Below are 25,224 nucleotides of genomic sequence, written 5' to 3'. Positions count from 1 at the left end.
CTTTCTCCTTTCCATTCCTTGTAGTGGAGAAGGTCTACATTAAAGAGAACCTGCACTTTCACACTGGAGCACTTGTATTCTGTTGGTCATTTTCAGCTCTTCTCGGCAGCTGAAGACAGCTATAAGTGCTATATGGGGCCGTCTTCGGCTATCGGAAGGCGCTGAGAACGGGCAACATTGAATGAGTGCTCCAGCGTGAAAGTGTAGGTACTCTTTAACCTTGAGCCTGTTTACCTGGTTCCCCCTTGCGTGTTAGCTAGCATTGAGGCAGCTTTGGAGAGATGGAGATGTTCACCAGCCTATGTGAAGTAGGAATGGGGTCAAGATCAAGCCCTCTTCCCCACAGGTTCTATGGTAGATGCAGTTCTTATCTCTGTGATACATATGTCATTAATTTTATGGAGTGTAAAAAATATTATCTAAGCGCAAGCAAAATGAAATGGACTTACATTGGTGTATATCGAAAGCATGACATTATAATCCCCAGGAAGGCCAGTATAGCAATTATCCAAGATATTATTCCGATCTGCATCTTGATTGTTTCACCTGAAAATTAATGAGTGATGAAAACTATCATCTCACTACTTCAGAGATCGTCCAACAATTTCATTAAATCAAAGAAGATTCCATTTTTTAACTCATTTTATTGAAGCATAAGGCATAAAACAAGAAGAAAGGAAATGAAGTATCCTGTCATAGCATGGTTATACTGCCCATGCTGTATATTCATAGGTGAAGAGGAAATGCCATCCGCATGTAATACTAGAGCAAACTGCAAATGATAAATGATCGTGCAATTTGACCACAAACAATAAAGAACAATATATAGGTATCTTGGATCAGCGCTGTGCAGAATCTTTATACTAAGGCCTGTGTCACATGGGCATCTTTGTGCATGAAACATTTGTGTGTGCAATATGCAGAAAATAGAATCCATTGATTTTAATGGGCTCATTCACAAGCCTGTATTTTTCATGCACAATTGCGTTGTGCGAAAAAATGCAGAACGCTCCATTTACCTGCGAATTTGTGTAGACAAAGAACACATCTTGAATTTATGAACCTAATTGGTCAGTTCAATGGCTGGGAGCATTATTGCTTGTTTTTTGTAGTGTGCAAATGTGCATGATTTGTGCGCAAACAACCCAGTAAAAAGAAAAAAAAAATGCTTTTATGCACACAAATACACAACGCCTATTCCCAGAAAACACAGCACAAATGTGCATGTAAATACGCATGCGCTCTTGTGAATCTGGCCTTAAACTTGCGATTCTGGAAGCGAACATAATGCGTTTTTGCTTAAAAAAAACACATTGCATCTATATACTTGTGATTTTCGCATTTTTTTTATGTGCGTGAAAAGCGCTTCAATAGCTTCAATAGTAAAAATCGTATCTCACTTGCATGCAAAATTGCATGGCATGCGAGTGCCATGCGATTAAAAAAAAATACCCCATTGGAAATAATGGATGATTCCTTCCAAGGAATCTCCAAAAATAGAACAGGCAACAATCTTGCAATCTCATGCAATGCCCATTCCACAAATACGCATCCAAATATGCATACACCTGCGTGACCCAGGCCTTATAATATATAAAGATTCTGCGCACCTCTGCTTCCGTAGCTTCTCTGAATGCTGTAAAGTAGTAAGCTACTCATACTTACTATTTAGATACTATAGTAAAGATAGTATAAACTTTATAGTATCTATATAGTAAGTAGAAGAAGCTTTATAGTATGGTTAGTATTAATACTATAAAGATAAACTTACTATAAGATTCTGCGCACCGCGGCTCCTACTGATAGACACATGACCGGCGACGGGTAATATGACTGTCATTCATTGAAGGTCCTTTGGTAAAGCACTGCTTGCACAGTCGTGTCACACTAGTGGCATCGCTACAACTGCCTTAAACTTTGCCACTAGCAGCTGGTAAACTTTGGGGGCAGCAGTAGCAGCGCCGCTAGCGTGACACGACTGTGCTGCGAACTGCGACAGGAGTATAGTCACATCACAGTCCGTGGACTGCAAGGAATCCTCTGCCAGGCCACATGTTCTTCAGGCCTTATATAATAGATAATGACATTCATATGTAATAAACCATCTAGGCAATATGTAAAAATCTATCCTGTGTTAATACCTGAGCAAATCAAACCCATTAATGAAGATGAGCCATAGTTCAAAGAGAATGGATACTGAATACATACTGTGAGTGGTGAATAGCACCACCCATCTCATGTCTTATGAAATTTCTGAGCACACCTCCTGTTCTATATACAATACATTTATATGGGATTATAATATTAACTACTGTTTCCCCCTAAATAAGACCTACCCAAAAAATAAGTCCTACTCAGATTTTTTGCTATTTTCGAAGAGGCTTAAAATATTAGCCCTACCCTGAAAATAAGCCTTAGCTACACTACATTAAAAAAATGAATACATTACCTAGCCAGCGCAGTCCGGGTCCCTCTCGCTGGTCTCGCTGCACATTCTGCACTCCTTGGATGCTGACAGAAGATCGTTTCCTGGTTGCAGGGTTCATAAATCCCACCCCCAGGAAGTGATGGCTCTGATTGATTCAGCGACTCTGCTCTCAGCCAATCAATGCAGTGCTCGCTGAACCAATGCGACAGCTGTGATTAGCTGAGAGAGTCGCTTCCTGAAGCAATCACAGATATCGTGTTTGTTCAGTAGGCGTTGCATTGATTGGCTGAGAGCAGCGCTCGCTGAACCAATCAGAGCCGTCGCTTCCTTGGAGGCGGAATTTTGAATCCTGTGACCAGAAAATGATGTTCTGTCGGCAGCCAAGCAGTGCAGAGCGCACAACAGAGCTACAGATCTCTGGAGACCAGCGGGAGGGACTCAGACCGCGGCTGCTAGGTAAGTAAAATAAGACATTCTCCGATAATAAGACCTAGTGCTTCTTCTGGGACAAAAATTAATATAAGATAGTGTCTTATTTGGGGGGAAACACAGTATATTCCTCCATTGTGATAAAGTTGGAGGTTTGTCATTTATCAGTTGTAATGCTATTGCTTTGTGAGTTAGGGAGTTACAGAGAAACATATGAGCATAGTGCTGCCATTGTTCCTCGTCCAAGAGGCCTAATAAACAAACTGCAGGGGTCTGTGGAATTGGAATCCTGGTTATCTGAATAAGGAGAGTACGCCTGGTCAAAAAGATTGAATCAGATGTAAAAAATCTGCGAGATTCCATTTTTAATAAATAAGGGAGGACATATTTCACTAGTTTATGCAGCATAAAGGCTCATGCTTCTGACAGAGCCTTGTATGGCATCCAGTACACCTCCGTGTGCTGCAGTACAGAATGCATTGAGTGCTGTACATAGGAAATATATTTTTTCCTGGAAGAGTTCAATGGAGCTGCGACTAAACCTCCATATGTCTCTGCATGAAGCCAGGCACATATGGAAGTACAGTAAGGGCCCATAGAATCGTGTAGGATCCATGATGCAAATCTGTCATTTTTCATGAATGACTTTCCAAGTCTGGCAACAGCTCCATCGGCCAATGACCAAAAACATCCAACAAGACAGATTGACTTTTTTATAGATGACTACCTTCATTCTTGGCCTCTCATGATCTTTGTCACACAAAAAAATGACAAAAAATCAAAATGATATAAATCTGAAATCTATAATGTATGGCCATTGGCCAGCTTTAGTTAGTGAGCACAGGTGGGCATCTGAAGCTCCAGGCGAACAACTTGGTAAACAACCACACCCGTCTGGTCTTGCCAGGCCTCAGATATGGATTTATCTATACTTTATGAGGTTCTATATAGCTCTAATTATGAAAATACCAATGGCTAACTTGTTATTTAGTCCCAGATTTCTTTATACACCAACTAATGCCATGTGTAGGTCACATGTCAAGAAATATTTAACTTGAAGAACCTTTCTAAGACAAATGCGTTCTTTATATTACTACCCTAAAACCAAATATATACTGTTTTTTTTCATGTCCGATAGCAATTTCATTCAAGACATTAGGTAAAGTCTTCATACCATCTGTTGGGGTTGACCATGTGACCGATGTGCTCCATTCACTCCAGTGTCCTTTATATATAGACATACTTTTAGGCTGTGCTCGAATTCTGGCTACATATTGTTCATCAGCTTGAAAAGATGACCTCAGGAGGACCATATTTTTTTCATCTTCAAGTACCTGGATGATCGTTTGGTTCTAGCAAACCATAAAGATGCATGGATTAATCTTTTATCAGTATTCATCAACCCTTTGACTTAGAATAGATAGGTCTTCTTACCAACCATGATTCTCCATCCTTCTTGTAGCTCAGCTCATACGCTAGTTCCCCACTTCTAAAGATGTGGTTATCATAAAACGTTTCCCAGGAAATGTGATAGTTTTCAGAAAGAGACACTGTGAGATTGACCGGTGGCACTGGCTGGACTGTCAAAAAAGGCCAAGATTTCATGATAAATCTCTTCCTTTCAGCACGGTCTACAGCAATAAACTCAATTTAAAAGGGTTACCTGGTATTACAAAAGAGGTTCCTATTTTTTTTTACAGAAATAGTGCCACTCTTGAGCATGGACTGTGTCTGGTATTGCAGCTCATTTTCACTTAAGTGAATAGGAATGAGCTACAATAGCAGACGCATCAAAGGAGGTCACAATCTGCTAGTTCATCTCTCTGGGTATTGGTCATTTTCTTCTTGTGTCTGCTGCTATGTTTCAGCATTGCACTACTCTAGCCATGGGTTGTGTGCATGAGCCAGCAACAAGACTCTTAAGAGGCCAGTGCATGCTAATTATCTCCAACTCAAGCCAATACCCAAATACCCCAGTCTTCTTAAGGAGCCACTCCAGCAAAAAAATTTGTTCATTATGTAACTATCCCCCCAGCATATGTAAGTAGTCTAGTGTTATCTTGGTTAGTTATTCCTTGAAAATTCCTGGCCTCCTTCTCTTAGGTGAGTCATGTGATCTAATTTGACCACCTGAAAATTATTTGGCTTTATGTTCGCTGAAACCTCATTCTCATTCAGAATAATGATATTATGTGGGCTCTACCACACAAGCTCTTCATAGGGGGAACAAAAACTCCCATCACAGTTACTGGTGATGATTAGAGACTCCTGTCACACAGTTATGATGAAGGAGATCACAGTTCATCCTCCTAACTGTATAATTATGGTCTGCAGTTTATTTAGGTGAATATGCAATACAGAAGGTGATGGCACTGTTTTCCCAGCAGGTAGAGATGTCACTGGCTCTAGCTGGTCATGTTTTACTGTGCTGATTGATCATGGGAGTGTTAGCAAACTAAAAAAAAGTGAGCAGGGAGAAATCTCAGCATCAAGATGGTGTCTGATAAGCATCAAACAGGAGGCTGTACTGCATAGAGGTCCATGCAGTATACATAGGAGATGTTCAGAGTGTGACAGGCAATCAGGTGAGGGGGCACGGATGGAAGAATGTGTATTTGCAGAAGTGGCCTCTTAAGGAACCTTCCACATCAATCTGTACCTGAGCGATAAGACCGTTTTGCTTCTTGAGTCCGCAAAGGTGGGTTTGTTCGTCTTCTATTTGTTATTGAACCGGCTTGTGTTCTTGAACTCGTCTATTTGTTGCCTGTCCTGACCTTTACCTAAACACCTATCTCAACTCATACTCCAACTGACAATGATTCTTGCTCGCTGCCTTGGTACCTTGACTTGGTGGCTTCAGCCATATCTAACAGACACTACTCGGGTGATAGGAATTTGGGTATTCCCTGTGGGAAAGTGTGTACCTCCTTGAGAGAGTTAAGGGTGAAGAATGCACAATCCCTTTGCTTGTTCCTTGGTTTAGCCCTAAGCCAAATCCAATAGTGTTCTACATCTCCAGTTGACTTTGTTACAATGGACAAGGGAAGCACTATTTCTGGAAATGAAGCATACACCATTTTGCTAATCTTTACCAACGACCTTTAACCATAATTAGAAGCAGTGGCATAACTTACAATAGTCACCTATCCTGAAAGGTTTGCAGATCTCATTTGAATAGTATCGTTCCTTGATATTAGTGGTTATAGTAACTGTGCAGATGTCATCCACACTGGCGTCTTCCATGTCCATGGTGCAAACGTAACCATGTTTATTCTCGCACTCAACTACAACACACATATCATTTGATTCTTCAGAAGTCCTTTGATGAAAGAAAAATATTTTAGTTAATAAGCTATATATTCTTCAAGATCATCCTGCTGAATAATTGCGCATGGGGATCATCTCCCGGAAATCCACAGCTAGATTGGGTTGTATGGCTGCTTTCTTCCAAAAACAGTATCACACCTGTCCATGGGTTATGTCAGGTATTGTAGCTATGCTCTTTTGAAGTGAATTGGGCTGAATTGTAATACCACCTACAACCTGTGGACAGATGGGGCACTATTTTTAGAAAAAGCAGCCATGTTTTTTAATCTTGTAATCTTGGGCTATAATCCATTATAATGTTAAATAATAATAATTGCCCATGGTAGTAGGGTATTACAGTGGTGTAGCGGGCCGGTGAGCAACTGAGGTATGTGCAAGACAGCAAGAATTTGAAGGAAGAAGTTCCTATAAGAAACTGTTCCATATCATGGGTGTTCTTTCCCTGACCCAGGTAATAACCACTTAGTGCATCCTTCCCTATGTTGGCACTGGCTAGAAACATGGCATGCAACAAGCAAAGTTCCACCTCCTCCTTGTCTCTTTTTAGACAGGTTTTCTCATAGTTTTGAAATCATCTATAAAGTAATGCTGCCACATAATGCCGTAAAGTATGCCTATAATACACTGCTATATATTGTCAACACAATGCTGTCATTCAGTAATAATACCATTCTGTCTAATAATACCAATACCATCATATTGTCCAATTAATTCCACCATATAGTGCCTAAATAATACTCACATACAGTGTTCATCTAATACTTCCATATAGAGGCATAGCTAGAAATTCCCAGGTGCCTAATACAAAATCTTTAGTACTGCCCAACATGTGCCATTTATAATAGTGGGGTCTTTTTATATGTCAAAGGGGCCTTTGGGCCTATAAAGCACTAGGTCCTAGGTACGTCCGCTTTCTCTGCACCCCTTATAGGTACATCGCTACTTTCATACACATGAGTTGATATTGGTTGCTAGCAAGCTTACCAAAGAAGAGGTATAACCAAGAAATAGACATTTTAACAATCTGAGAAACGAAAAGCGGTGATAATCACTGGGGATTTTTTTTCTACTGTAGGGGAAATGCTCAGAACTTCTGTGGTTTTTTAGAGAAGTAGCAGGTACCAAGCGTACAGAATGGAAATTGACTTGCAGCTGGAGCTACACCAGTACAGATGGCAGCCATGACTGGAGCTGATCGCACTAGAACTGTATATTATTGGCCTGCAGCTGACATATTTTATTCTAAGAAAATGACGTCATTTATGGGAAAACACAAATCTTCTATCACATGTGATGTTACCGGAATGGAGGCTTACATTCTTACCAATTAGCCGTCAGTATATGGGAAACAGTGGTGTTCAGGTCTTTGTCCTTGCGATATTCACATGTCAGCGTGTCTATGAAGTCTACATAACACAGAAGATCCTGGCAGCACTTAGCTAAAACATCAGGAAAGATACCCATATGAAGTCTTGTCATATACAAGCTGCATAATATAGAGTTATTAAACATCTCCTATACAGGTACATATGGAAAAGGATGCACACATGTGCCCACTATTAACTTTTAATGAATTTAGTTAAAGGGGTTGTCCCGCGAAAGCAAGTGGGTCTATACACTTCTGTATGGCCATATTAATGCACTTTGTAATGTACATTGTGCATTACTTATGAGCCATACAGAAGTTATTCACTTACCTGTTCCGTTGCTGGCGTCCTCGTTTCCATGGAGCCGTCTAATTTTCAGCGTCTAATCACCGGATTAGACGCGCTTGCGCAGTCCGGTCGTCTTGTTTTCTGAATGGGGCCGCTCGTGCCGAAGACCGGCTCCTGGTAGCTCCGCCCCGTCACGTGCCGATTCCAGCCAATCAGGAGGCTGGAATCGGCAATGGCCCGCACAGAAGCCCTGCGGTCCACCGAGGGAGAAGATCCCGGCAGCCATCTTCAGCAGGTAAGTAAGAAGTCACCAGAGCGCGGGGATTCAGGTAAGCGCTGTGCGGTGTTCTTTTTTAACCCCTGCATCGGGGTTGTCTCGCGCCGAACGGGGGGGGGAGGGGGGGGGGGTTGGAAAAAAAAACCCCGTTTCGGCGCGGGACAACCCCTTTAAGGTCTTCAGTTTTTGAATACATAAGACAGACTGCAATTCAAATCACAACCACTAGGTGGTCATAATAGACACATATAGGATAAACATCTCCTGACAGAGTATCACAAAATCACTTTTTTTATTCTAAACTGGTCATTTTGCAGCACACATCTTCATAAATGTCAACAAAAAGGTAAGAAAGGACACATCTGTACTTTAATAAAACTTGTCCAAGGGAGACCTAATTGTTTACTATGGGTATTAGAAGAAAATATGCAGTCCTGACATTTTTTTAAAGGGCTCCCATCCTTTTTAAAGATTCATAACATATCCTTAAGACAGTGGTCTCCAACCCATGGTCCTTCAGCTGTTGTGGAACTATAAAATCAAGCATGCTTAGAGTGGTTTCACATCTGCGCTCGGGGTTCTGCTTTCCTGCTCTATTTGGGGAGCAGGAAAGGGGAATCACCGTGGCTGAATGGCTCCATGTCTGGACGGAACCCATTGACTATAATCCAGGTTTTTGATGGAAGAAAAGGTGATGCATGCAGCACTTTTTCTTCCATTATATGAAACCAGCCTTAGGCCCCCTGCACACAGCCAGATTTGCATTGTGAAATCCGGAGCGGGATTGCGTCTCCGTATTCTGCAGCAAATCTAGCCTATAGCATGCTATGAGAATACGCGATTTCCTGCCCACGAGCGGAAATTGACTGTGATTTTCCACTTGTGAGGGAGAATTCCATGGAATTCCATGAAATCAATGGAAGCCGTCCATCCTGCGGCCACTCTGCAATGGTCGCAGGAGCCACGTCATCACCTTAGCGACGGTGCAGCGTCCTCTGTACAGTAAATGTGCGCTGGCACTCTGGCCGGCACATACGCAACAGAGGAGGAAGACAGCGGAGAGTTAAGTTATGGTACCGGGTCGAACTCCGCTGAGGGAATCCCGCATGTGGCGTCCGACCCGCCCGTGTGCAGGAGGCCTTAGACAGTCTATTGCCCGATGTCTGGAATTACAGCACTGAATTGCAATACTAGACACAGTCCATAAACAGAAGCGCAGCAATGCTAGAATTTGAAATAATAATGATGATTTATATTCTGACTTTTAACTAAGACATCATATCAATAGCTTTAACCTTTACTATATATACAGTTGCAAGATAAGTGAATGAACCCTTTGGAATTACTTGAATTTCTGCATTGATTACTAATAAAATGTGATCTGATTGTTATCTAAGTCACAATTATAAGCAAACACAATGTAACAAATAGCATGCAAACGGTTGTATCTTTCATGTCTTTTATTGTGCACATTTAGTAATCATCAACCGTGCAGAGAGAAAAAGTAAATGAACCTTTGAGATGACTTCTTGCCAATTTGCTAAAGGTGTATCAATGAAAGAGATGAGATGGGAAATGTGGGTTTTACAGGTTTATTGTCCATTAAATAAAGGTCACAAAGCCTGGTTACTGACAAATCTGTACTTCTCAAGAAAGATTGGTTAGTGTGAACCATGTCTCCATGTAAACAACTTTCAGAAGACCTCAGGAGATGTGTTAGGCTCTATTTAGATTTCTGTCAACTAGATCCATCTAGAGGTTCTGTCAAATGCTGGAAAAAATAGTGCATCATGATGCACTATTTTTTCCAATGAAATTATGGAACCCCTGGACAGAACTGGAAAGAAGCAATTGTAGTCAGTAACAACGGAACAAATGTGAATAGTGTAAGAAAGAGGCATGACGCTGAAGAAAGTTACAAAAGCATTGTTAAAGAGCTGCTGTACACCAATCTACAGTTAGACAAATTAACTACAAATGGAGAAAATTCAGCACTGTTGCTACTCTAGGAGTGAGTGACCTGTTAAAGGGATCCTGTCACCTGCCTGAATGTGACTCATAAACTAACTTGTAGTGCTGTTAGGGCTACTGGCAGCATAATTTAGGTTTCCTTTAAGATTACTCCAAGAGCCCAACGGGCAAAAAAAGATGACAAAAAACCCAAGGACAACAGCAAAAGACCTAAAGAGGACTCTACAGACCGCAACAGCCTCTGTTTATGTGTCCACTATTAGAAAAAGACTGAGCAAGAATGGTGATCACGGAAGAACACCACAAAGGAAGCAGCTCCGGTCTAAGAAAAACATTGCGGCTCATCTCAAGTTTGCCTAAGACAACCTGAATGTTCCACAAGTATTCTGGGAAAATGTTCTATGGACAGATAAAACAAAAATGGAACTTTTTAGTACAAAGGTACAGTGATACGTTTGGAGAAAAAAGAACACTGTACACCAACATGAAACTCTCATTCCAACTGTGAAGCATGGTGGAAGGAGCATCATGACTTGGCTGCTTTGCTGTCTCACAGCCTGGACACCTTGTGATCAATTAGAGAACAATGAATTCTACGGTATCAAAACATTTTACAGGAGAATGTAAGGGTAGCAGTCTATGACCTCAAGCTGAGGAGATGTTGTGTCATGTAACAAGACATTGACCAAAAGCACACAAGTAAATCAATTAAAGAATCATCAAAAAAAGATTTGTGCTTTAGAGTGGCCAAGTAAGAGTCCTGATCTTAACCTTATTGAGATGCTGTGGCATGACCTGAAGAGGATTGTGGATGCAAGGCATCCCAGAAATATTAATGAACTGAAACTTATTAGCAGAGAGGAATGGTCCAAGATTCCTTTCCAACATTGTGCAAATCTTATTTGCAGCAACAGGAAATGATTGGTCGAGGTGATTACTGCTGAAGGGAAGTCTACTGTTTATTAAATTCAATGGTTCACTTACTTTTTCTCCTTGTACTCTAGATGTTACCCTCTAGGCTCAATAAAAGACATGAACAGTTTAACTGTTAATAGTAAAGGCCCATTTAGACACAACGATTCTTGCTTAAAACGCGCTAAAAAACAGTCTTTTGAGCGATAACCATTGGGTCTAAATGCACGGACATTGCACAGTTTTCATACACGAGTCATTCATCATTCAATTCTAGAATTGAGCGATGAACTCTTATCAGCAGTCAGCAGCGCCGATAGTTCACAGGGGGACATGGGCTGTAAGCACAGAGAACAGTGCAGCTGTTTGAATATGCAAAACAGCTGTATTGTTCGCCGAGCTATAGCGGCGGTGTCCCGCTCTGCCTGCATAGCTCTTTAGTAGCTACTTAGCTACTATAGACTACGCAAAGATGATCGCTCAAACGATAGATCGTTTGAGCGACTTTTGAGCAATCATCTGTCAGTGCAAATGGGGTCTTAGATTGTGTTTGTCTATATTTGAGACTTAGATAACAATCAGAACACATTTTTTTAGTAATCAGTATGAAAATCCAGGTAATGTCAAAGGGTTCACTTACTTTTTCTTTCAACTGTACAATGTTGAGAGTCTTGTTATAAAGTAACAATATCATATTATGAGTCATTTCTTTCAAATGTTATTTCAGTCTGTCAGTATCTGAGTCAGCAGATGTTTGTGAAGAGGTTTAGTATTGATGTGGCTAGGAGGGGAAAAGAGTAATATATAGGGGGTGTGGTAAGTGATGGAACAAACAGCAGACGCCGCTTCGGTACTTACATACTGGTGTAATGACACCTAGTGCCAGTAGAATCAGCATTGCTATTGGTTGGCAGCTTTTGTTCTTCATCTTCTTAACACCCTATGTTCTCCCCTGTAATAAAAAAAAAATTATTTTATATTATAACAAGACGGAATATTCTGTGGTTAAAGATATTACTGTGACTAGTAAAGAAAGAACTGTGGTCACCAATCTAATACTATGTGTACTTTAATTATAAAGCCACTTAAAAGGGTTTGTATAATTTTGTAACTTTTTGCAAACTTTATTGCTTCTGTGCCTGCAATATAAACAGTGAAACATTACATGTAGGAGGGAATTTATTAAGACCGCCATTTCAATCACTGGTCCCAATATGATCCCCATTGACGCATGTTGCGGCACACGCCTCTTCATACATTAGGCGGGTGTCAGGCTGTCTGCCATGAGCTGGCATCAATTTCAGAAATGTTTTTACACTAGTTTCTCATGTAAATTATACAAAAAGCCACATCCACTGTTTCTCCTTTGTTAAGTGTGGTAAGCTTGCGTAAATTTAAAAAGTTGTGATTTTTTTTGCAAGTGAGGTTTGCACCAAAAGTTGTGACTTTTTTACGGCAGATTCAGCATGATAAAATCCGCTTATAGTCTTTATTAAAAATCTCATACCGTTGTGTGTCTACAGCACCTATGCAGAGCTATGTGTCTCCATGCCTATAAACAATCCAAAAACATATATTATATAATGTTAGCAAGAAGTAAGGGAGAGATGAAAGGGAGTATGGCTGCAGGATCAAACTACACAAAAACCCTCATTAGGTGCATTCACATGGCCAAGTGCTATATAGGTCCGAGAAACTCTGTAGGGCGACAACCCACTACTGTGGGCGCAACTACGCTCATGGCTATGGAGTGTAGTTGCGCCTGAATGAGGGATGTGAGGAAAATTTCTTTCTATCAATGAAGCTTTGTAGTTGGGGGCCCAGTCCAGATTTTGCACTGGAACCCAGCTGCTTCAAGTTACGCCTCTGGCAAGGACGCTGACATTAGAAACAGGATATACATACCCTGCTCTCTATTCAGCAACCTCAGGCCCCCCGAAATCAACCTTTGAAACCACTGTGGGCCATATGTACAGTAAATGACACAAGCACAGTCCAATGGGTGGTTGATTGCTGGATACTGGTCCTGGACTTTCGCTAGTTAGCGATTGTCAACTCCTCCCTCTGGCTGTGACTGGCTGCTAGAGTCATACTCAATCAAGAGTCTAGAGGAGTGGTTGAAGTTCTCTTACTGCAGAGAGTCCAGGCCCACTATCGAGGAATGAACCACCCATCAGATGTATAGGTGATATCTGGCATTATAATGAGATGACTACTGAGAAGTGCTAGCTGTAAAACAGGAAGTGTCAGACTATTATAAGGATCAGTGGTCAGAGTGAAAACTACAAGATTTCAAGATTTTTAAATATAGATCATGACATCATAATTTATTTAAAAATAAATAAACTAAAATTCTTAAGAAATTATGTTAAACATGAAGGCTTGATTTAAACTGCAGATAATTTTATGGTGACACATTTCCCTTAAGGCCTTAGTCAGACGGGCGTTTTTAGCCGCGATTTGCGCATGCGCATGCGTCCGGCGATTTTATAAAACCATTGCTTTGCAATGGTATTGGACACATGAGCGCTTTTTATGCGCTCGTCCGATAAATTATAGAACAAAAAATCGCAGATCGCACCTATCTGCGATCTGCGATTCCTGTTCTCTTCTGTATATGCGCTCAATGGGGCCGGCGGCAGCAGCGCCAACCCCATTGAGAACATATAGAAGACAAATCCTTCTTCTCTGCCACAGCTGTAACAGCTGTGGCAGAGAAGAACGATGTTTGCCCATTGAATTCAATGGAGCAGCAATACAGCCGCTCCATTGAAAGCAATGGGCTGCCGGCGTGCGCGGGGTGAATTGTCGGGAAGGGGTTAAATATATAAGCCCTTCCCTGCAATTCATCCTAAAATGTGTTAAAATAAAAAAAAATTGTATACTCACCTTTCCGCTGCAGCCGGAGTCCAGCCGCGGCCGCTGTCAGTTCTCCTGAACTGCTTCTCGGCACTATTCAGCCGGCAGGGCTTTAAAATCCCCGCCTGCTGAATGATCTGCCTCTGATTGGTCACAGCCCTGACCAATCAGAGGCTGAAAACACTCACACACCCATTCATGAATTCATGAATGGGTGAGTGACTGCTGCCTCTCAGCGCTGAGCCAATCAGGGGCAGGTCTGACTCACATCCATTCATGAATTCATGAATGGGTGTGAGTGAGGCATGCCTCTGATTGGCTCAGCGCTGAGCCAATCAGGGGGCAGGTCTGACTCACACCCCCTTCACACCCACTGCAGGACGGCCACGCGGAGCTCCGGCTGCCGGGAGAAGGTGAGTATACAATTTTTTTTTTATTTTAACACATTTTAGGATGAATTGCAGGGAAGGGCTTATATATTTAAGCCCTTACCGACAATTCATCCCGGGCTCGCCCGCAGCGCATTGCTTTAAATGGAGGCGGCTCTATTGCCGTCTCCATTGAATGCAATGCGCTGGACAGCTCCGGTCCGTTTCTAATGAAACGCGGCTAGGAGCAGATTTTCGGGCGATTTGCGGGTGACTTGCGCGCACCGGTCACGCGATTTGCGGATGCGCATCCGTCATGTGATCCGCAAATCGCGCGAAAAAACGCCCGTCTGACTAAGGCCTAACACAGTAGAGAGTTTGCCACAATTGTGTCCAGTTTAGATCACATTCAGCACACTAAATACACTAATTCATAGTTTGCTACAGTGAATCAGTGCAGTTATATCAACCTGGAGTCCAGGTTGTTTAGTGCATAGATGATTTCTTATACTAGATACAAATGTAGCGAATTCTCAGTTGTGAGATGTAATAGGGCTCTCCTAAATTCAGAAGCGGCTATTCTATAGCATAACTTTGCACTGTGATTATAAGGGGTATGCTGGTCTGTGGGGGCAGTGAGGCATAAAGCCCCCAGGTAAGGCCCATGGTAAATATTTAGGATTGTACAGTGTGCTAATGACCCACTTGCCAGCCCACTCTGTGGCCCTGTAATTTTAGTGGGTTGTAGAACTTATCTTACTTCATTACACTCAAAGGGTTGCTGTCTGACGCCATGTGCTCTGATTGGTCCTCCAAGAAGCAATGGCTGTGATTGGTTCATCGAGCTCTGCATTGATTGGCTGAGAAGCGATAGAAGAACCAATCACAGCCATCGTGCTGTGGAGGCAGGATTTATGATTTGGCCAATCAATGTCGCAGCTCAGACAATTCATAAATCCCGCCTCCACAACACGATGGCTGTGATTGGTTCTTCGACCGCTGCTCAGCCAATCAATGCAGCGCTTGATTAACCAATCACAGCCATTACATTGGTTCTCGAGTACTGCTCAGCCAATCAATGCCGCGCTCGATGCACCAATCAGAGCCATAGCTTCCTGGAGGCGGGATTTATGAATTCCATAAACAGGAAGTGATCTTCTGTGGGCGGCTGAGGACTGCAAGAAGCGTGTCGGAGCTCCAGAGACCAGCAGGAGGGATCTGGACCAAGTCTGCTAGGTAAGTATAATAAGACATCCCCTGAAAATAAGACCTAGCTCCTCTTTTGAGGCAAAAATTAATATAAGACAGGATCTTATTTTCAGAGATTCACGGTATATATATATATATATATATATATATATATATATATATATATATATATATATGGACACATGTATATAAAGAGAGAGAAAAAGATATGCAATGTGTTTCATGCACCTTTCAGTAGCGTGAAAAAAACACAGCATGTCTTATTTTGGTGCCTATTACGCAACAAAATAGTCCATTGAAATTGATGGACTTGGGTAAATATGCAGTAAATATGGAGGACAGCTGTGTATTCATGCTTGAAGCAAAAAAAATTGGAGTGAAACTACACAGTGTTTTTTGCCCAAAAAAGCACTATTTGAAGTGGAATACGCTATGAATACTACAGGTTTCAGTCCACAAATATGCAGTGTATTTACCGGATGAAATCCACATACAGCCATGTGAATGAGGCGGACCGCTACTCATGGGCCAGTTGTTAGGATGCTGCGGCATCCAGTTTGAAGCTCAGTGCGACACTGTGCTTAGTGATCGTACGCAGCATGGTTTGTAGGGGTTTTATTCTGCATGCACTTACCACAGGTGCTCATTCTACTGGATTTGCCTCTGATCTGCAGGTATCCAACTTTTTATTGGGTCTTCTGGGTTGTCTATCATCCAGGATACCTTATCATGGAGTGGTATTTAAACTTGCACTTCATTTGCTAATCCTTTTGGCTTTTTCTCTGGTGCTCATGCCTTTGTAGGGAGATGTTTGCTTGGTGTTTGTTATGGACTTCAAACTTTGACTTGGCCTTGGATTATTCTTTCTTTTTTCCCTTTGCTACCTTGACCCAGAAACAACATGGTTTTTGGACTCGGGCTTGCGGTTTCTCTCAGGTACTGAATTACCTCTCCAGCTGCTGACTTGGCTTGTCTGACTACACATATTATTGGTGGATCCTTATGTTCACGGAATACCAGGGACTCCATGATTCCAGTATGGACCTGCTCTTTTCAGGGCGACTGGCCTGTCTAGGTACAGGAGTAGTCAGAGACTGCTAGGATGATTACAGGAGGTGACCACTAGACGCTGTGTGCCTTTTTAGTGCATCTCGATTCTCCATGTGAGTTTGTCGGACGTCATCGTGGTCAGTTTCTATGCTGCACTTTTTACGTCCAGACTTGATTGGTGACACCATTGTTGTGTGTTTTTCTTCCAGGCTAAAATTTGCTAGCGTGGAGATTAGTATGACAAAATCAGAGTATGGGCTGTTGATATAGGGGGTTCACAGGTAGAAATCGCAACCTGGCACTTGGAAGGGGCCCAAAGATCCCTCTGCCAAAATAGCACATGAAATGGTACATGCTAGGCTGTGAGCACTATTACAGATTTTGCACTAGAGCCCAGGAGCTTAAAGCTGCGATATGCAGTAAAGGTACAGTGTTAGAAATTTGCACCCTATATATATTAGGAACCTTTAAAAACCTTTTAACTGAGCACTATGTTATAGGAATAAATCATATACCAGAAGATTTCACTGGTTTGCTCCAGGTTGGTTATAATGAGAAGCTTCATGCATGAATATATGTATTTGAACTCACGGATGCTCTCCGTCAGCCCCCAATACTCATCTGGTTTATTCAAAGAAAGTACAATACAGATATACTGAATATGATGCACCAATTACATGCATACCCCTCCCAACATCATAACAACTCATGATTGGCCTAATATGTAATGACACTGATGATTAACATATGTTTACACCCCGGTGTATGTCGCTATGTGAACACGTAATTGCTATATACCCAAATAGCATAGACTTTATTAACATTCCAATCTGGACCGAAAGTATGCAGTCAGAAATAAGAAGTTCCTCCCCTTGCTAGCAAGCTATGGGAACCGTACGTGGGAGCTTCAACTTCTACTTGTACATACCAACCTATAATATTGAGCTTGTTAACCATTTAACTGCTACCTATTTTCTATGAAGGTGGAAATATGAATATATATATTTTTGCATAGGCTGTTTTAAGAAACACATTTATATTATTATTACTACAACGACTATAAGTGTGCGACAATGACCCGTCACCATTTTCCCACTGTAACAAAGTAACAACTGATAAAGACGCTAATTTAAAGGTTGCAAACTATATGAATGAACTTCCTATTCTCACTTCTGCAAAAATGGCCACCACATCAAAGTAGAATTATACCTCTGTAAGTAAATAAATGGTAAAGGCAAAACTTTGCCAAAAACTCTACTAGTATATGGACAGTTTTATGTCCGCCCCCTTCATGTAGTAGTCACAAGGTTAAGACTGAACAATTCTATAGAATTAGTCACCGTAGCAGAAAAGTTCCCTTATTTTGAAGTAATTGGTGTCACCGAAGGAAACCACTAAATCTAAACATAACTTTTATTATAAAACGATTAAAAAAACATTGTGTGCATAGATATATATATAAATACTTCAAATGGGTGATGTCTCACACTGATTGTTTACTAGCTATGTCCAATTTTTGAGACAATTTGGGCTGACCTTTACTCTTGTATATATGGATTTTAGTCAGTATTAGAAGCTATATTCGACATTACTCAAATTGTTGGCAATGCAAACATTACTGGGAATTAATCCCAAATATTCCTTTCTTTTCCCAGTTTGTCAACAATTCAACAAAATCCACTTTTATTCATATTACTTATTGATATGTGGATAGAGATACAAGGATCAAGTATAATGATTTATATACGATCCTCTGACCTAAGTAGCACACAATATATGTGGAATTAACTAAGAACCACATATACAAGAGTAAAGGTCAGCCCAAATTGTCTCAAAAGTTGGACATAGTAAACAATCAGTGTGAGTGATAGTTATCACCCATTTGAAGTATTTATATATATCTATGCACACAATGTTTTTGGCGGCCAGGTCTTCTTTTGCCACTGATCAGTCCAAGCATTATAGATTTTGCTAGCGACTCTGCTCGCATTACACGGCCAAAATCCGTGAGTCTGAGTCCGGCCATCTTGGCCTCCAGTGATATATTGGGTCTCATACGATTCAGGACTTCCCTGTTTGTTACTCTCGCCGTCCAGGGCATGGGCAGCAGCTTTCGCCAGCACCACAACTCAAACGCATCAATCCTCCTCCTTTCAGCTTTTTTCGCAGCCCATGTCACATCCATATATGGCTATGGGGAAAACCTCACTGTGGTTTTCACTATCCTGCATTCAGTTGCTATGCCGATATCCCTACTTTTCCAGATTTTGTCCATGTTTAGCATCGCGCTTCGCCCCAATGCTATTCTACGTTTTATCTCTGGCATAGATTCTCCAGCCTGGTCAATTTTTGAGCCAAGGAAGATGAAGTCTCGCACGTATTTTATGGCCCCATTGTCGATTTTGATTTGAATTTGGCCATTTTTTGCAGTTGTCATAATTTTCTTCTTCTTTAAACTCAGGTAGAGGCTAATTTTTCACTTTCAGTTTTAATCTCCCATATCAGCTGCTTCAGACCGGCTTCTGTTTCTGCAAGCAGAGTTGTGTCATCTGCATTACGGAAATTGTTGATGTTTCTTTCACCTATTTTCAACCCGATTTCCAATTCGTCTAGGTCCATTTTACGCATGATCACTTCCGCATATAGGTTAAACAAGAAGAGTGAGAGGATGCAATCCTGTCGGATGCCTTTGCTGATCCCAAACCAATCTGTGTCCCCATACTGTGTTCTCACAGTGGCTTCTTGATTGATATAAAGTGATTTTATTAGCTTGACTAGATGTGCCTATACACCCAGCTCTTGTAGGACCGCTATAGCTTGTCATGGTCGACGCAGTCAAAGGCCTTGATGTAGTCGATGAAGCACATGTAGATATTCTTTTTGTATTCTCAAACTTTTTCCATGGTCCATTGCAGGTTTGCAATATGGTCGCGGGTGCCGTGTCCTCGCCGGAATCCTGCCTGTGCATCAGGGAGTGCCGCTTCAACTACTGATCTAAAGGTCCTTTTACACACAACGATTATCACTCAAAATTCACTCAAAAGCCATCTTATGAGCGATAATAGTTGCTTGTAAATGTGTGCCCATCATGCACTGACCGTGCACTTTTCGTTTATCGCTTAGTTCAGCTCAGCTTAAAATCTGCCCTGCCTGATAAAAGGGACCGCACACTGAGTTCTCTGTGGGCAGCGCTGATAACATTCTTTCAGCTGCTGTCCCGGTGGAGAAGAATAGCTGTGTATTTAGAGAACAGACCACACACTGTTCTTTAAATACATGCAAATGAAGCTAGTTAGTTACTAATGGGCTGATTAGCCCATTAGTCGCTAATGCAAAATGATCGCTGACAAATTTTGAGTGATCATCTGTGTGTGTAAATGGGGCTTTAGTCTTTCCTGTATAATTTTGAGAAGGATCTTGCTTGCATGTTGAATGAGGGCAATTGTTTGGTAGTTGGAGCCTTTCTTTGGTAGAAGGATGAAGACAGATCTTTTCCAGTCCTGTGGCCATTGTGTGGATGCCCACACTGCCTGGCACAGCGCCATGATGGTTTTCACTGGTAGCAATAGCTCTGCTAGCATGTTATCCATAACCACTTCTGACTCCATAACGGAGGGCACCAAGTCCACAGGCTCCACCTCATGCAATGGTCTATGTATATGGTGGCAGGCATATAGTTCCTCTGAGTATTCCCTCCACCTATCCTTGATACTCTGTTGATTGCTATGGTTACCTACTGGTATCCTGCAATTGCATTTGCGGGGTATGATCGGGAGAGAAAGAGCTTCCTCCCTCTAACTACCTAGATGCTGTGGTCACTACTGGCTGTGGCTTATAGGGAGTTAAATGACCAGGATCAGAGTTTTCTCTGATCTGGGCTGTTAGTGTTCTTTCACACAGGCTATTAGGGCTCTTTCTGCATCACGGACGAAAATCATATGAACGAGAGACAGCCACAACCAAGTCGCGGCTAAATCTCCCGTTTTCTCGCCCATTCAGACGGCTTGTCTGAATATATACACCACAGCCCAGAATTCCATGAGCCGGGGGGAGAGACTTTAGCACCGTTTGCCAAACTGATCACGGCAATAGAGGCCAATTTCCCTCTACTCTCTCCCCAGTGTATGGCAGCTGCTAGTAAGGGGAGCAGGATAGAGTTTAGCCATGCAACCTGCTGCTAAACTCCCTCCCCTTTTCTGATGGCTCTCATAGGAGTCTATGGAAACCAGCTACATATTCCAGCAAAAGATAGGACAAGTCCTATCTTTTCCAGCCAAGTGTAAAAGCGGCTGGCCAGAATGCACACTGTATGCGCCATCTTTTCCGTGTGATTTTATGCACCCTTTCGATAGTCAACATAGCTGCAGAGGGCATTCTGACCTCTGTCTGCAATATGGGTCCACTTTATAATTTCTTTCCAGGGCCACTTTGGGTTCCCAATCTGCCCCTGGGCACCAACATGCAGTATGGGAGAAAGCAATTTGGCAGAGGCAGTGTGATGCTCTGGGCAATTTTCTGCTGGGAAATATTGAGTCCTGGCCTTCATGTGGATATTACTTTAACCCATACCACCTACTTAAATATTGGAAAGACCAAGTATGCCCCTTCATAGCCCAGAATTCACTAATGGCAGGGCCCTCTTTCAACAAGATCATGCACTCTGCTATGCTGAAAACACTGTTCGGGAATGCTTTTTAGGAACACTACAAAGAGTTTAAGGGGATGACTTTTCCTCCAAAGTTCCCAAATCTCAATCCCATTGATCATCTGTAGGATGTACTGGAAAAATAAATCTGATCCATGGAGGCTACACCTCCCAACTTACAGAACTTAGATCTGCAGCTTATGTCTTGGAACCAGATACCATAGGACACCTTCAGGGGTCTTGTGGAGTCCATACCTCAACAGGTCAGAGGTGTTTTAGCAGCACAAGGGGGGTCTAAACAATATTATGGAAGCAGTTTTAATGTTATGGCTAATTGGTATATAGTATGTCATTTCGGACAGCATGTTGTACATTTGTATCAAGAAACTCAATGATAAAGTAAAAGTATAGAAATTTCTGAACTTTACAGTCATTTATAAACAAGACTATTTGCATATCTCTAGAGACTTTACATTATTAGTCATTGACAGAAGAGAAGAGGAACCTGTATGAAACTCATGCAACAGGTGAATGATCTCCGACTCAATCAAACCAGAATACAAACTTCATATTAGTTAAGATTTGTCAAAAGAATATGGGGGTTATAATTGCAGCTTCTATACAATACTGGTAGATAAATAGACTTTCCTAAAAATCGAGCTACGTGTTCGTAAACTATAATAAACTATAATGTAAGATCCATTGGGACATGGACTGATGTGATTAGATATATTATTGTTCATCCACTATTTTGTCTTGTGGTCTCAGTACCCAATAGCGTTTACATCCTTTCCCTATCATAGAGCCAACTGTATAAATAGTCAATTAATCTGTTAGTATGTTTTTCGATTGTGGGAAAATCTGACAAAACCCCCCACAAGGAGAACATTAATGGAGCTGTTTCCCTGGTCAGGTTTTTAATTTAGGACCATGAGTGCTGCTGATTGCTGGGACAGATTCTCAGTATTTTTGTTAATAGGATATTTTAAAGGGTCATTATTGCAAGGGCCTAGAAGCGCAGTTCCTGGAGCTCCTGAATCCCAATGGAAAATCTGTAGCTGGTCCCTCTCCCTTACCTACAATATGCCAATTGGACTGCTACTGATTTTTTAGGTGCCAGAAGAGTCCTTAACCCCCACCCACCCAGGCACCAGGGTGAAGGTGCAACTAGTACCACTTCAACCCCTCCTGTTATGTGCTCAGAAGGGGATGTCCACTGCTCTCCTGGACAGAACCTAGGCATCTGCAGATCTCAGTGCATGTACGGCCACTTCTCCATGGAATTAATTCTGTGCTTGTAGTGGTATAAAATCTACTGTTAACTCCTAATGGCCTTCAGTTGATACTGGTCCTGGACCACTAGAGTTTATTTTTATGTTCATAGCCAAAACTGTTCAACCCTTTTATATCTGCTCATTGTGTAATATCCAAGACGCTAAGGTCTCTATATATTATCCAACATATTGCGCTCATCAAGCTGAACTCATAGACCTAGCAATAATGTGATCAAAAGCCTATAATTCTAAAGCAAATCAATAAAATCTTAATTTTATTCGCTTCTGTTCCGTTTTTCTTATTTTCCATTCTGTTTCCTCCAACTTTCAGTAAAGTTCCAGTTTAGAAGCATTTTATTATAGCACTTCACTAATTAGAACTTCACTATTAGAACTTCACTAATGGAATCCTACAACAAGAATCCCTCTTCTTACAAGAGGTGCCATTCCCATTATAGAGCAGAGTCGTGGTTGGGAAATTCTTAAGGTCTCTTGCAAATCAGCAAATTGGTGCAGAGAGAGGTCATTTCACAGAGTGCAGGTGGCTATAAAGGATGCCTGTATTCTACAACTGCTTGTTACAAATGTACTGTGGAATAGCAAAAGTACAAATAAATCCTGTAGTACATGGTCATACTATGGCCCAATACAACCCCGAAGAGGTAACGAGCCACAGGGGAAAATCTCGCCCAATAAAGTGCTGTGTGGAGGCACCAAATAAATATGGCTCTGAAGTACAAAGTCAATAACATAGATCATCTATATACTAAAACTGTAAAAAAAACGTTTTTTTTTCTTCTTTTACATATTGGTTCCCATACATGTTTCATATAATACTGCTTGCCCCTGTAAACCAACACTTGGAATTGATCAGTGCCCATATGGTCACTTACCCCTTATAAATGGTAGAATACTTCAAAAATGTCTTCTAGGCATCATTTTACCCTCAGAAAACTATTCCAAAATGTCGACAACTTATACAATTGCCTCACGAAGTACAAGGAACATGAGAACATTTAGGAAAATTATTTGCAATTGCATATCTGACACGTTTCCAAAGATTTCACACAATATCCAACAATTTTTTTTTTATGTCCCAAAATGCTTCTATGCCTTTTTATATACTGAAGTATTTTCCATCACCAATATTTTTTATACTTGAACTCCAACATATATGTTGATGGGTCACAAAAAGCAATTTAAAATTGTACAAAACTCTCCAAATCATAAAGAAAATATTGTAAAACACAAGTAATTCATTCTTAATAGGTTGTATGAAAATTAATAATGCCACCATTAACATTTGGAGCCTGAGGAGGTGGGACAATCATCACAAGATAAGGAATTACCTTGATTTAGATGCCCATTATGTCTGCTACGATGATGAATCCTCTAGGGGGTTCATAGTCTGTGACTTTATCTATAGACAGAAGGATGAGAAGTTGAAGCCTTACGCAGCTGAACATTTACACTGTATGCCAAATGTCACTCAGAAGGATGTGGTAATGGGGGAGTGGAATATACAGACGGCATCTATCTACGTGGCTGTGAAAATAGTGGGTGATGTAGAATAAAAGTTCTAATGCACAAATTAGTCACAATGATAACCTATAATAGTCATAGTTTTAGTCATTGCCTTTGCAGTCAGACAAGAGCCCTTAAAAGAAATTGCGACATTCATTCAAGTATTACGTCAAAGCCCTTGACTTGGCTTATTCTATCAAATATATATATATTGAGCTATTTTCAGTTATTTCTTAGTGACGTCTTGGGGTAAAAATGAGTGACAACCAATATGGTCACTATTACTGTTCCCATATGCGATCGTCACCCAGCAAACCAGACCTTTGTATCTGCCATGTTCATCCATAGCTTTAATATCACTAGACTCATTTTGGTTGAAGATGAATCCTTCAGCTCCCAACTTCCAAGATTTCTTTTGACAAAGGGTCCCTATTTCTGAAGTTATTAAAGGACTTGTCACGGTCCATTTGCACATGCCCTGCTTTTCATCTGCCCAGGATAGTCTACAGAACATCCCAGAACACCCATTTTGGGGCACATTTGCATACGTTTTGCTTTCTTTGAGGCCTGTTTTCTGGGACAATCATGCAAAAAAACTAGATGGTTGGGAGGACTGCACAAGACAATTGCTCTCTTACGGAAACAAAGGATAGGGTATGTTGAAATCCAAAATTTGTGGCCCCATCCTCTTGTGATCAACAGCCAATTCTGTTGAAATTGATTGGTTCCGATAACTTTTAATCTCAACAGCTGCCAGTTTCAAGCTGTGGTTTGTATAAAAAAAAAATCCTTGAAAAAAAAAAAGAGATGTTCTGGATCTATAGGCTAAATACCCTTGTCCCTGCAGGGCTAAATGAAATGCTGGAAAAGATATAACATGATTATTTAGCATTGATTAATTAATTATTTTATGATATTTATTACACTATAAGGCCTCAGTCAGACGGGCGTTTTTAGCCGCGATTTGCGCATGCGTCCGGCGGTTTTATAAAACCATTGCTTTGCAATGGTATCGGACACATGAGCGCTTTTTATGCGCTCGTCCGATAAATTATAGAACATAAATCGCAGATCGCACCTATGTGCGATCTGCGATTCCTGTTCTCTTCTCTATATGCGCTCAATGGGGCCAGCGGCAGCTGCGCCGACCCCATTGAGAACATATAGAAGACAAATCCTTCTTCTCTGCCACAGCTGTTACAGCTGTGGCAGAGAAGAACGATGTTTGCCCATTGAATTCAATGGAGCCGGCAATACAGCCGACTCCATTAAAAGCAATGGGCTGCAGGCGTGCGC

At 41.3% G+C, this 25,224-nt stretch overlaps 1 protein-coding gene across 1 annotated transcript in view; it reads right to left on the bottom strand.

The window, feature by feature from the left end:
* The window catches only part of IL21R (interleukin 21 receptor), a 34,402-nt gene extending 10,579 nt beyond the window's left edge, over positions 1–23,823 (bottom strand). Inside the window, exons 1-7 of the mRNA XM_066577503.1 lie at positions 23,754–23,823; positions 11,858–11,951; positions 7,509–7,623; positions 5,992–6,176; positions 4,292–4,437; positions 4,032–4,209; positions 450–546 (exon numbers count right to left, since the gene is read on the bottom strand). Coding sequence (XP_066433600.1) covers positions 450–546; positions 4,032–4,209; positions 4,292–4,437; positions 5,992–6,176; positions 7,509–7,623; positions 11,858–11,927 — 791 coding nt within the window. The 5' untranslated portion in view covers positions 11,928–11,951; positions 23,754–23,823. The remainder of the gene's footprint in view (positions 1–449; positions 547–4,031; positions 4,210–4,291; positions 4,438–5,991; positions 6,177–7,508; positions 7,624–11,857; positions 11,952–23,753) is intronic.
* Between the last annotated feature and the right edge of the window lie 1,401 nt (positions 23,824–25,224).

Source organism: Eleutherodactylus coqui, chromosome 8, assembly GCF_035609145.1.
Source record: "Eleutherodactylus coqui strain aEleCoq1 chromosome 8, aEleCoq1.hap1, whole genome shotgun sequence".
In the NCBI taxonomy this organism is placed as follows: Eukaryota; Metazoa; Chordata; class Amphibia; order Anura; family Eleutherodactylidae; genus Eleutherodactylus; species Eleutherodactylus coqui.
Note: the sequence above shows the minus strand (reverse complement) of the source record. Positions and strands in the feature narration are given on the sequence as shown.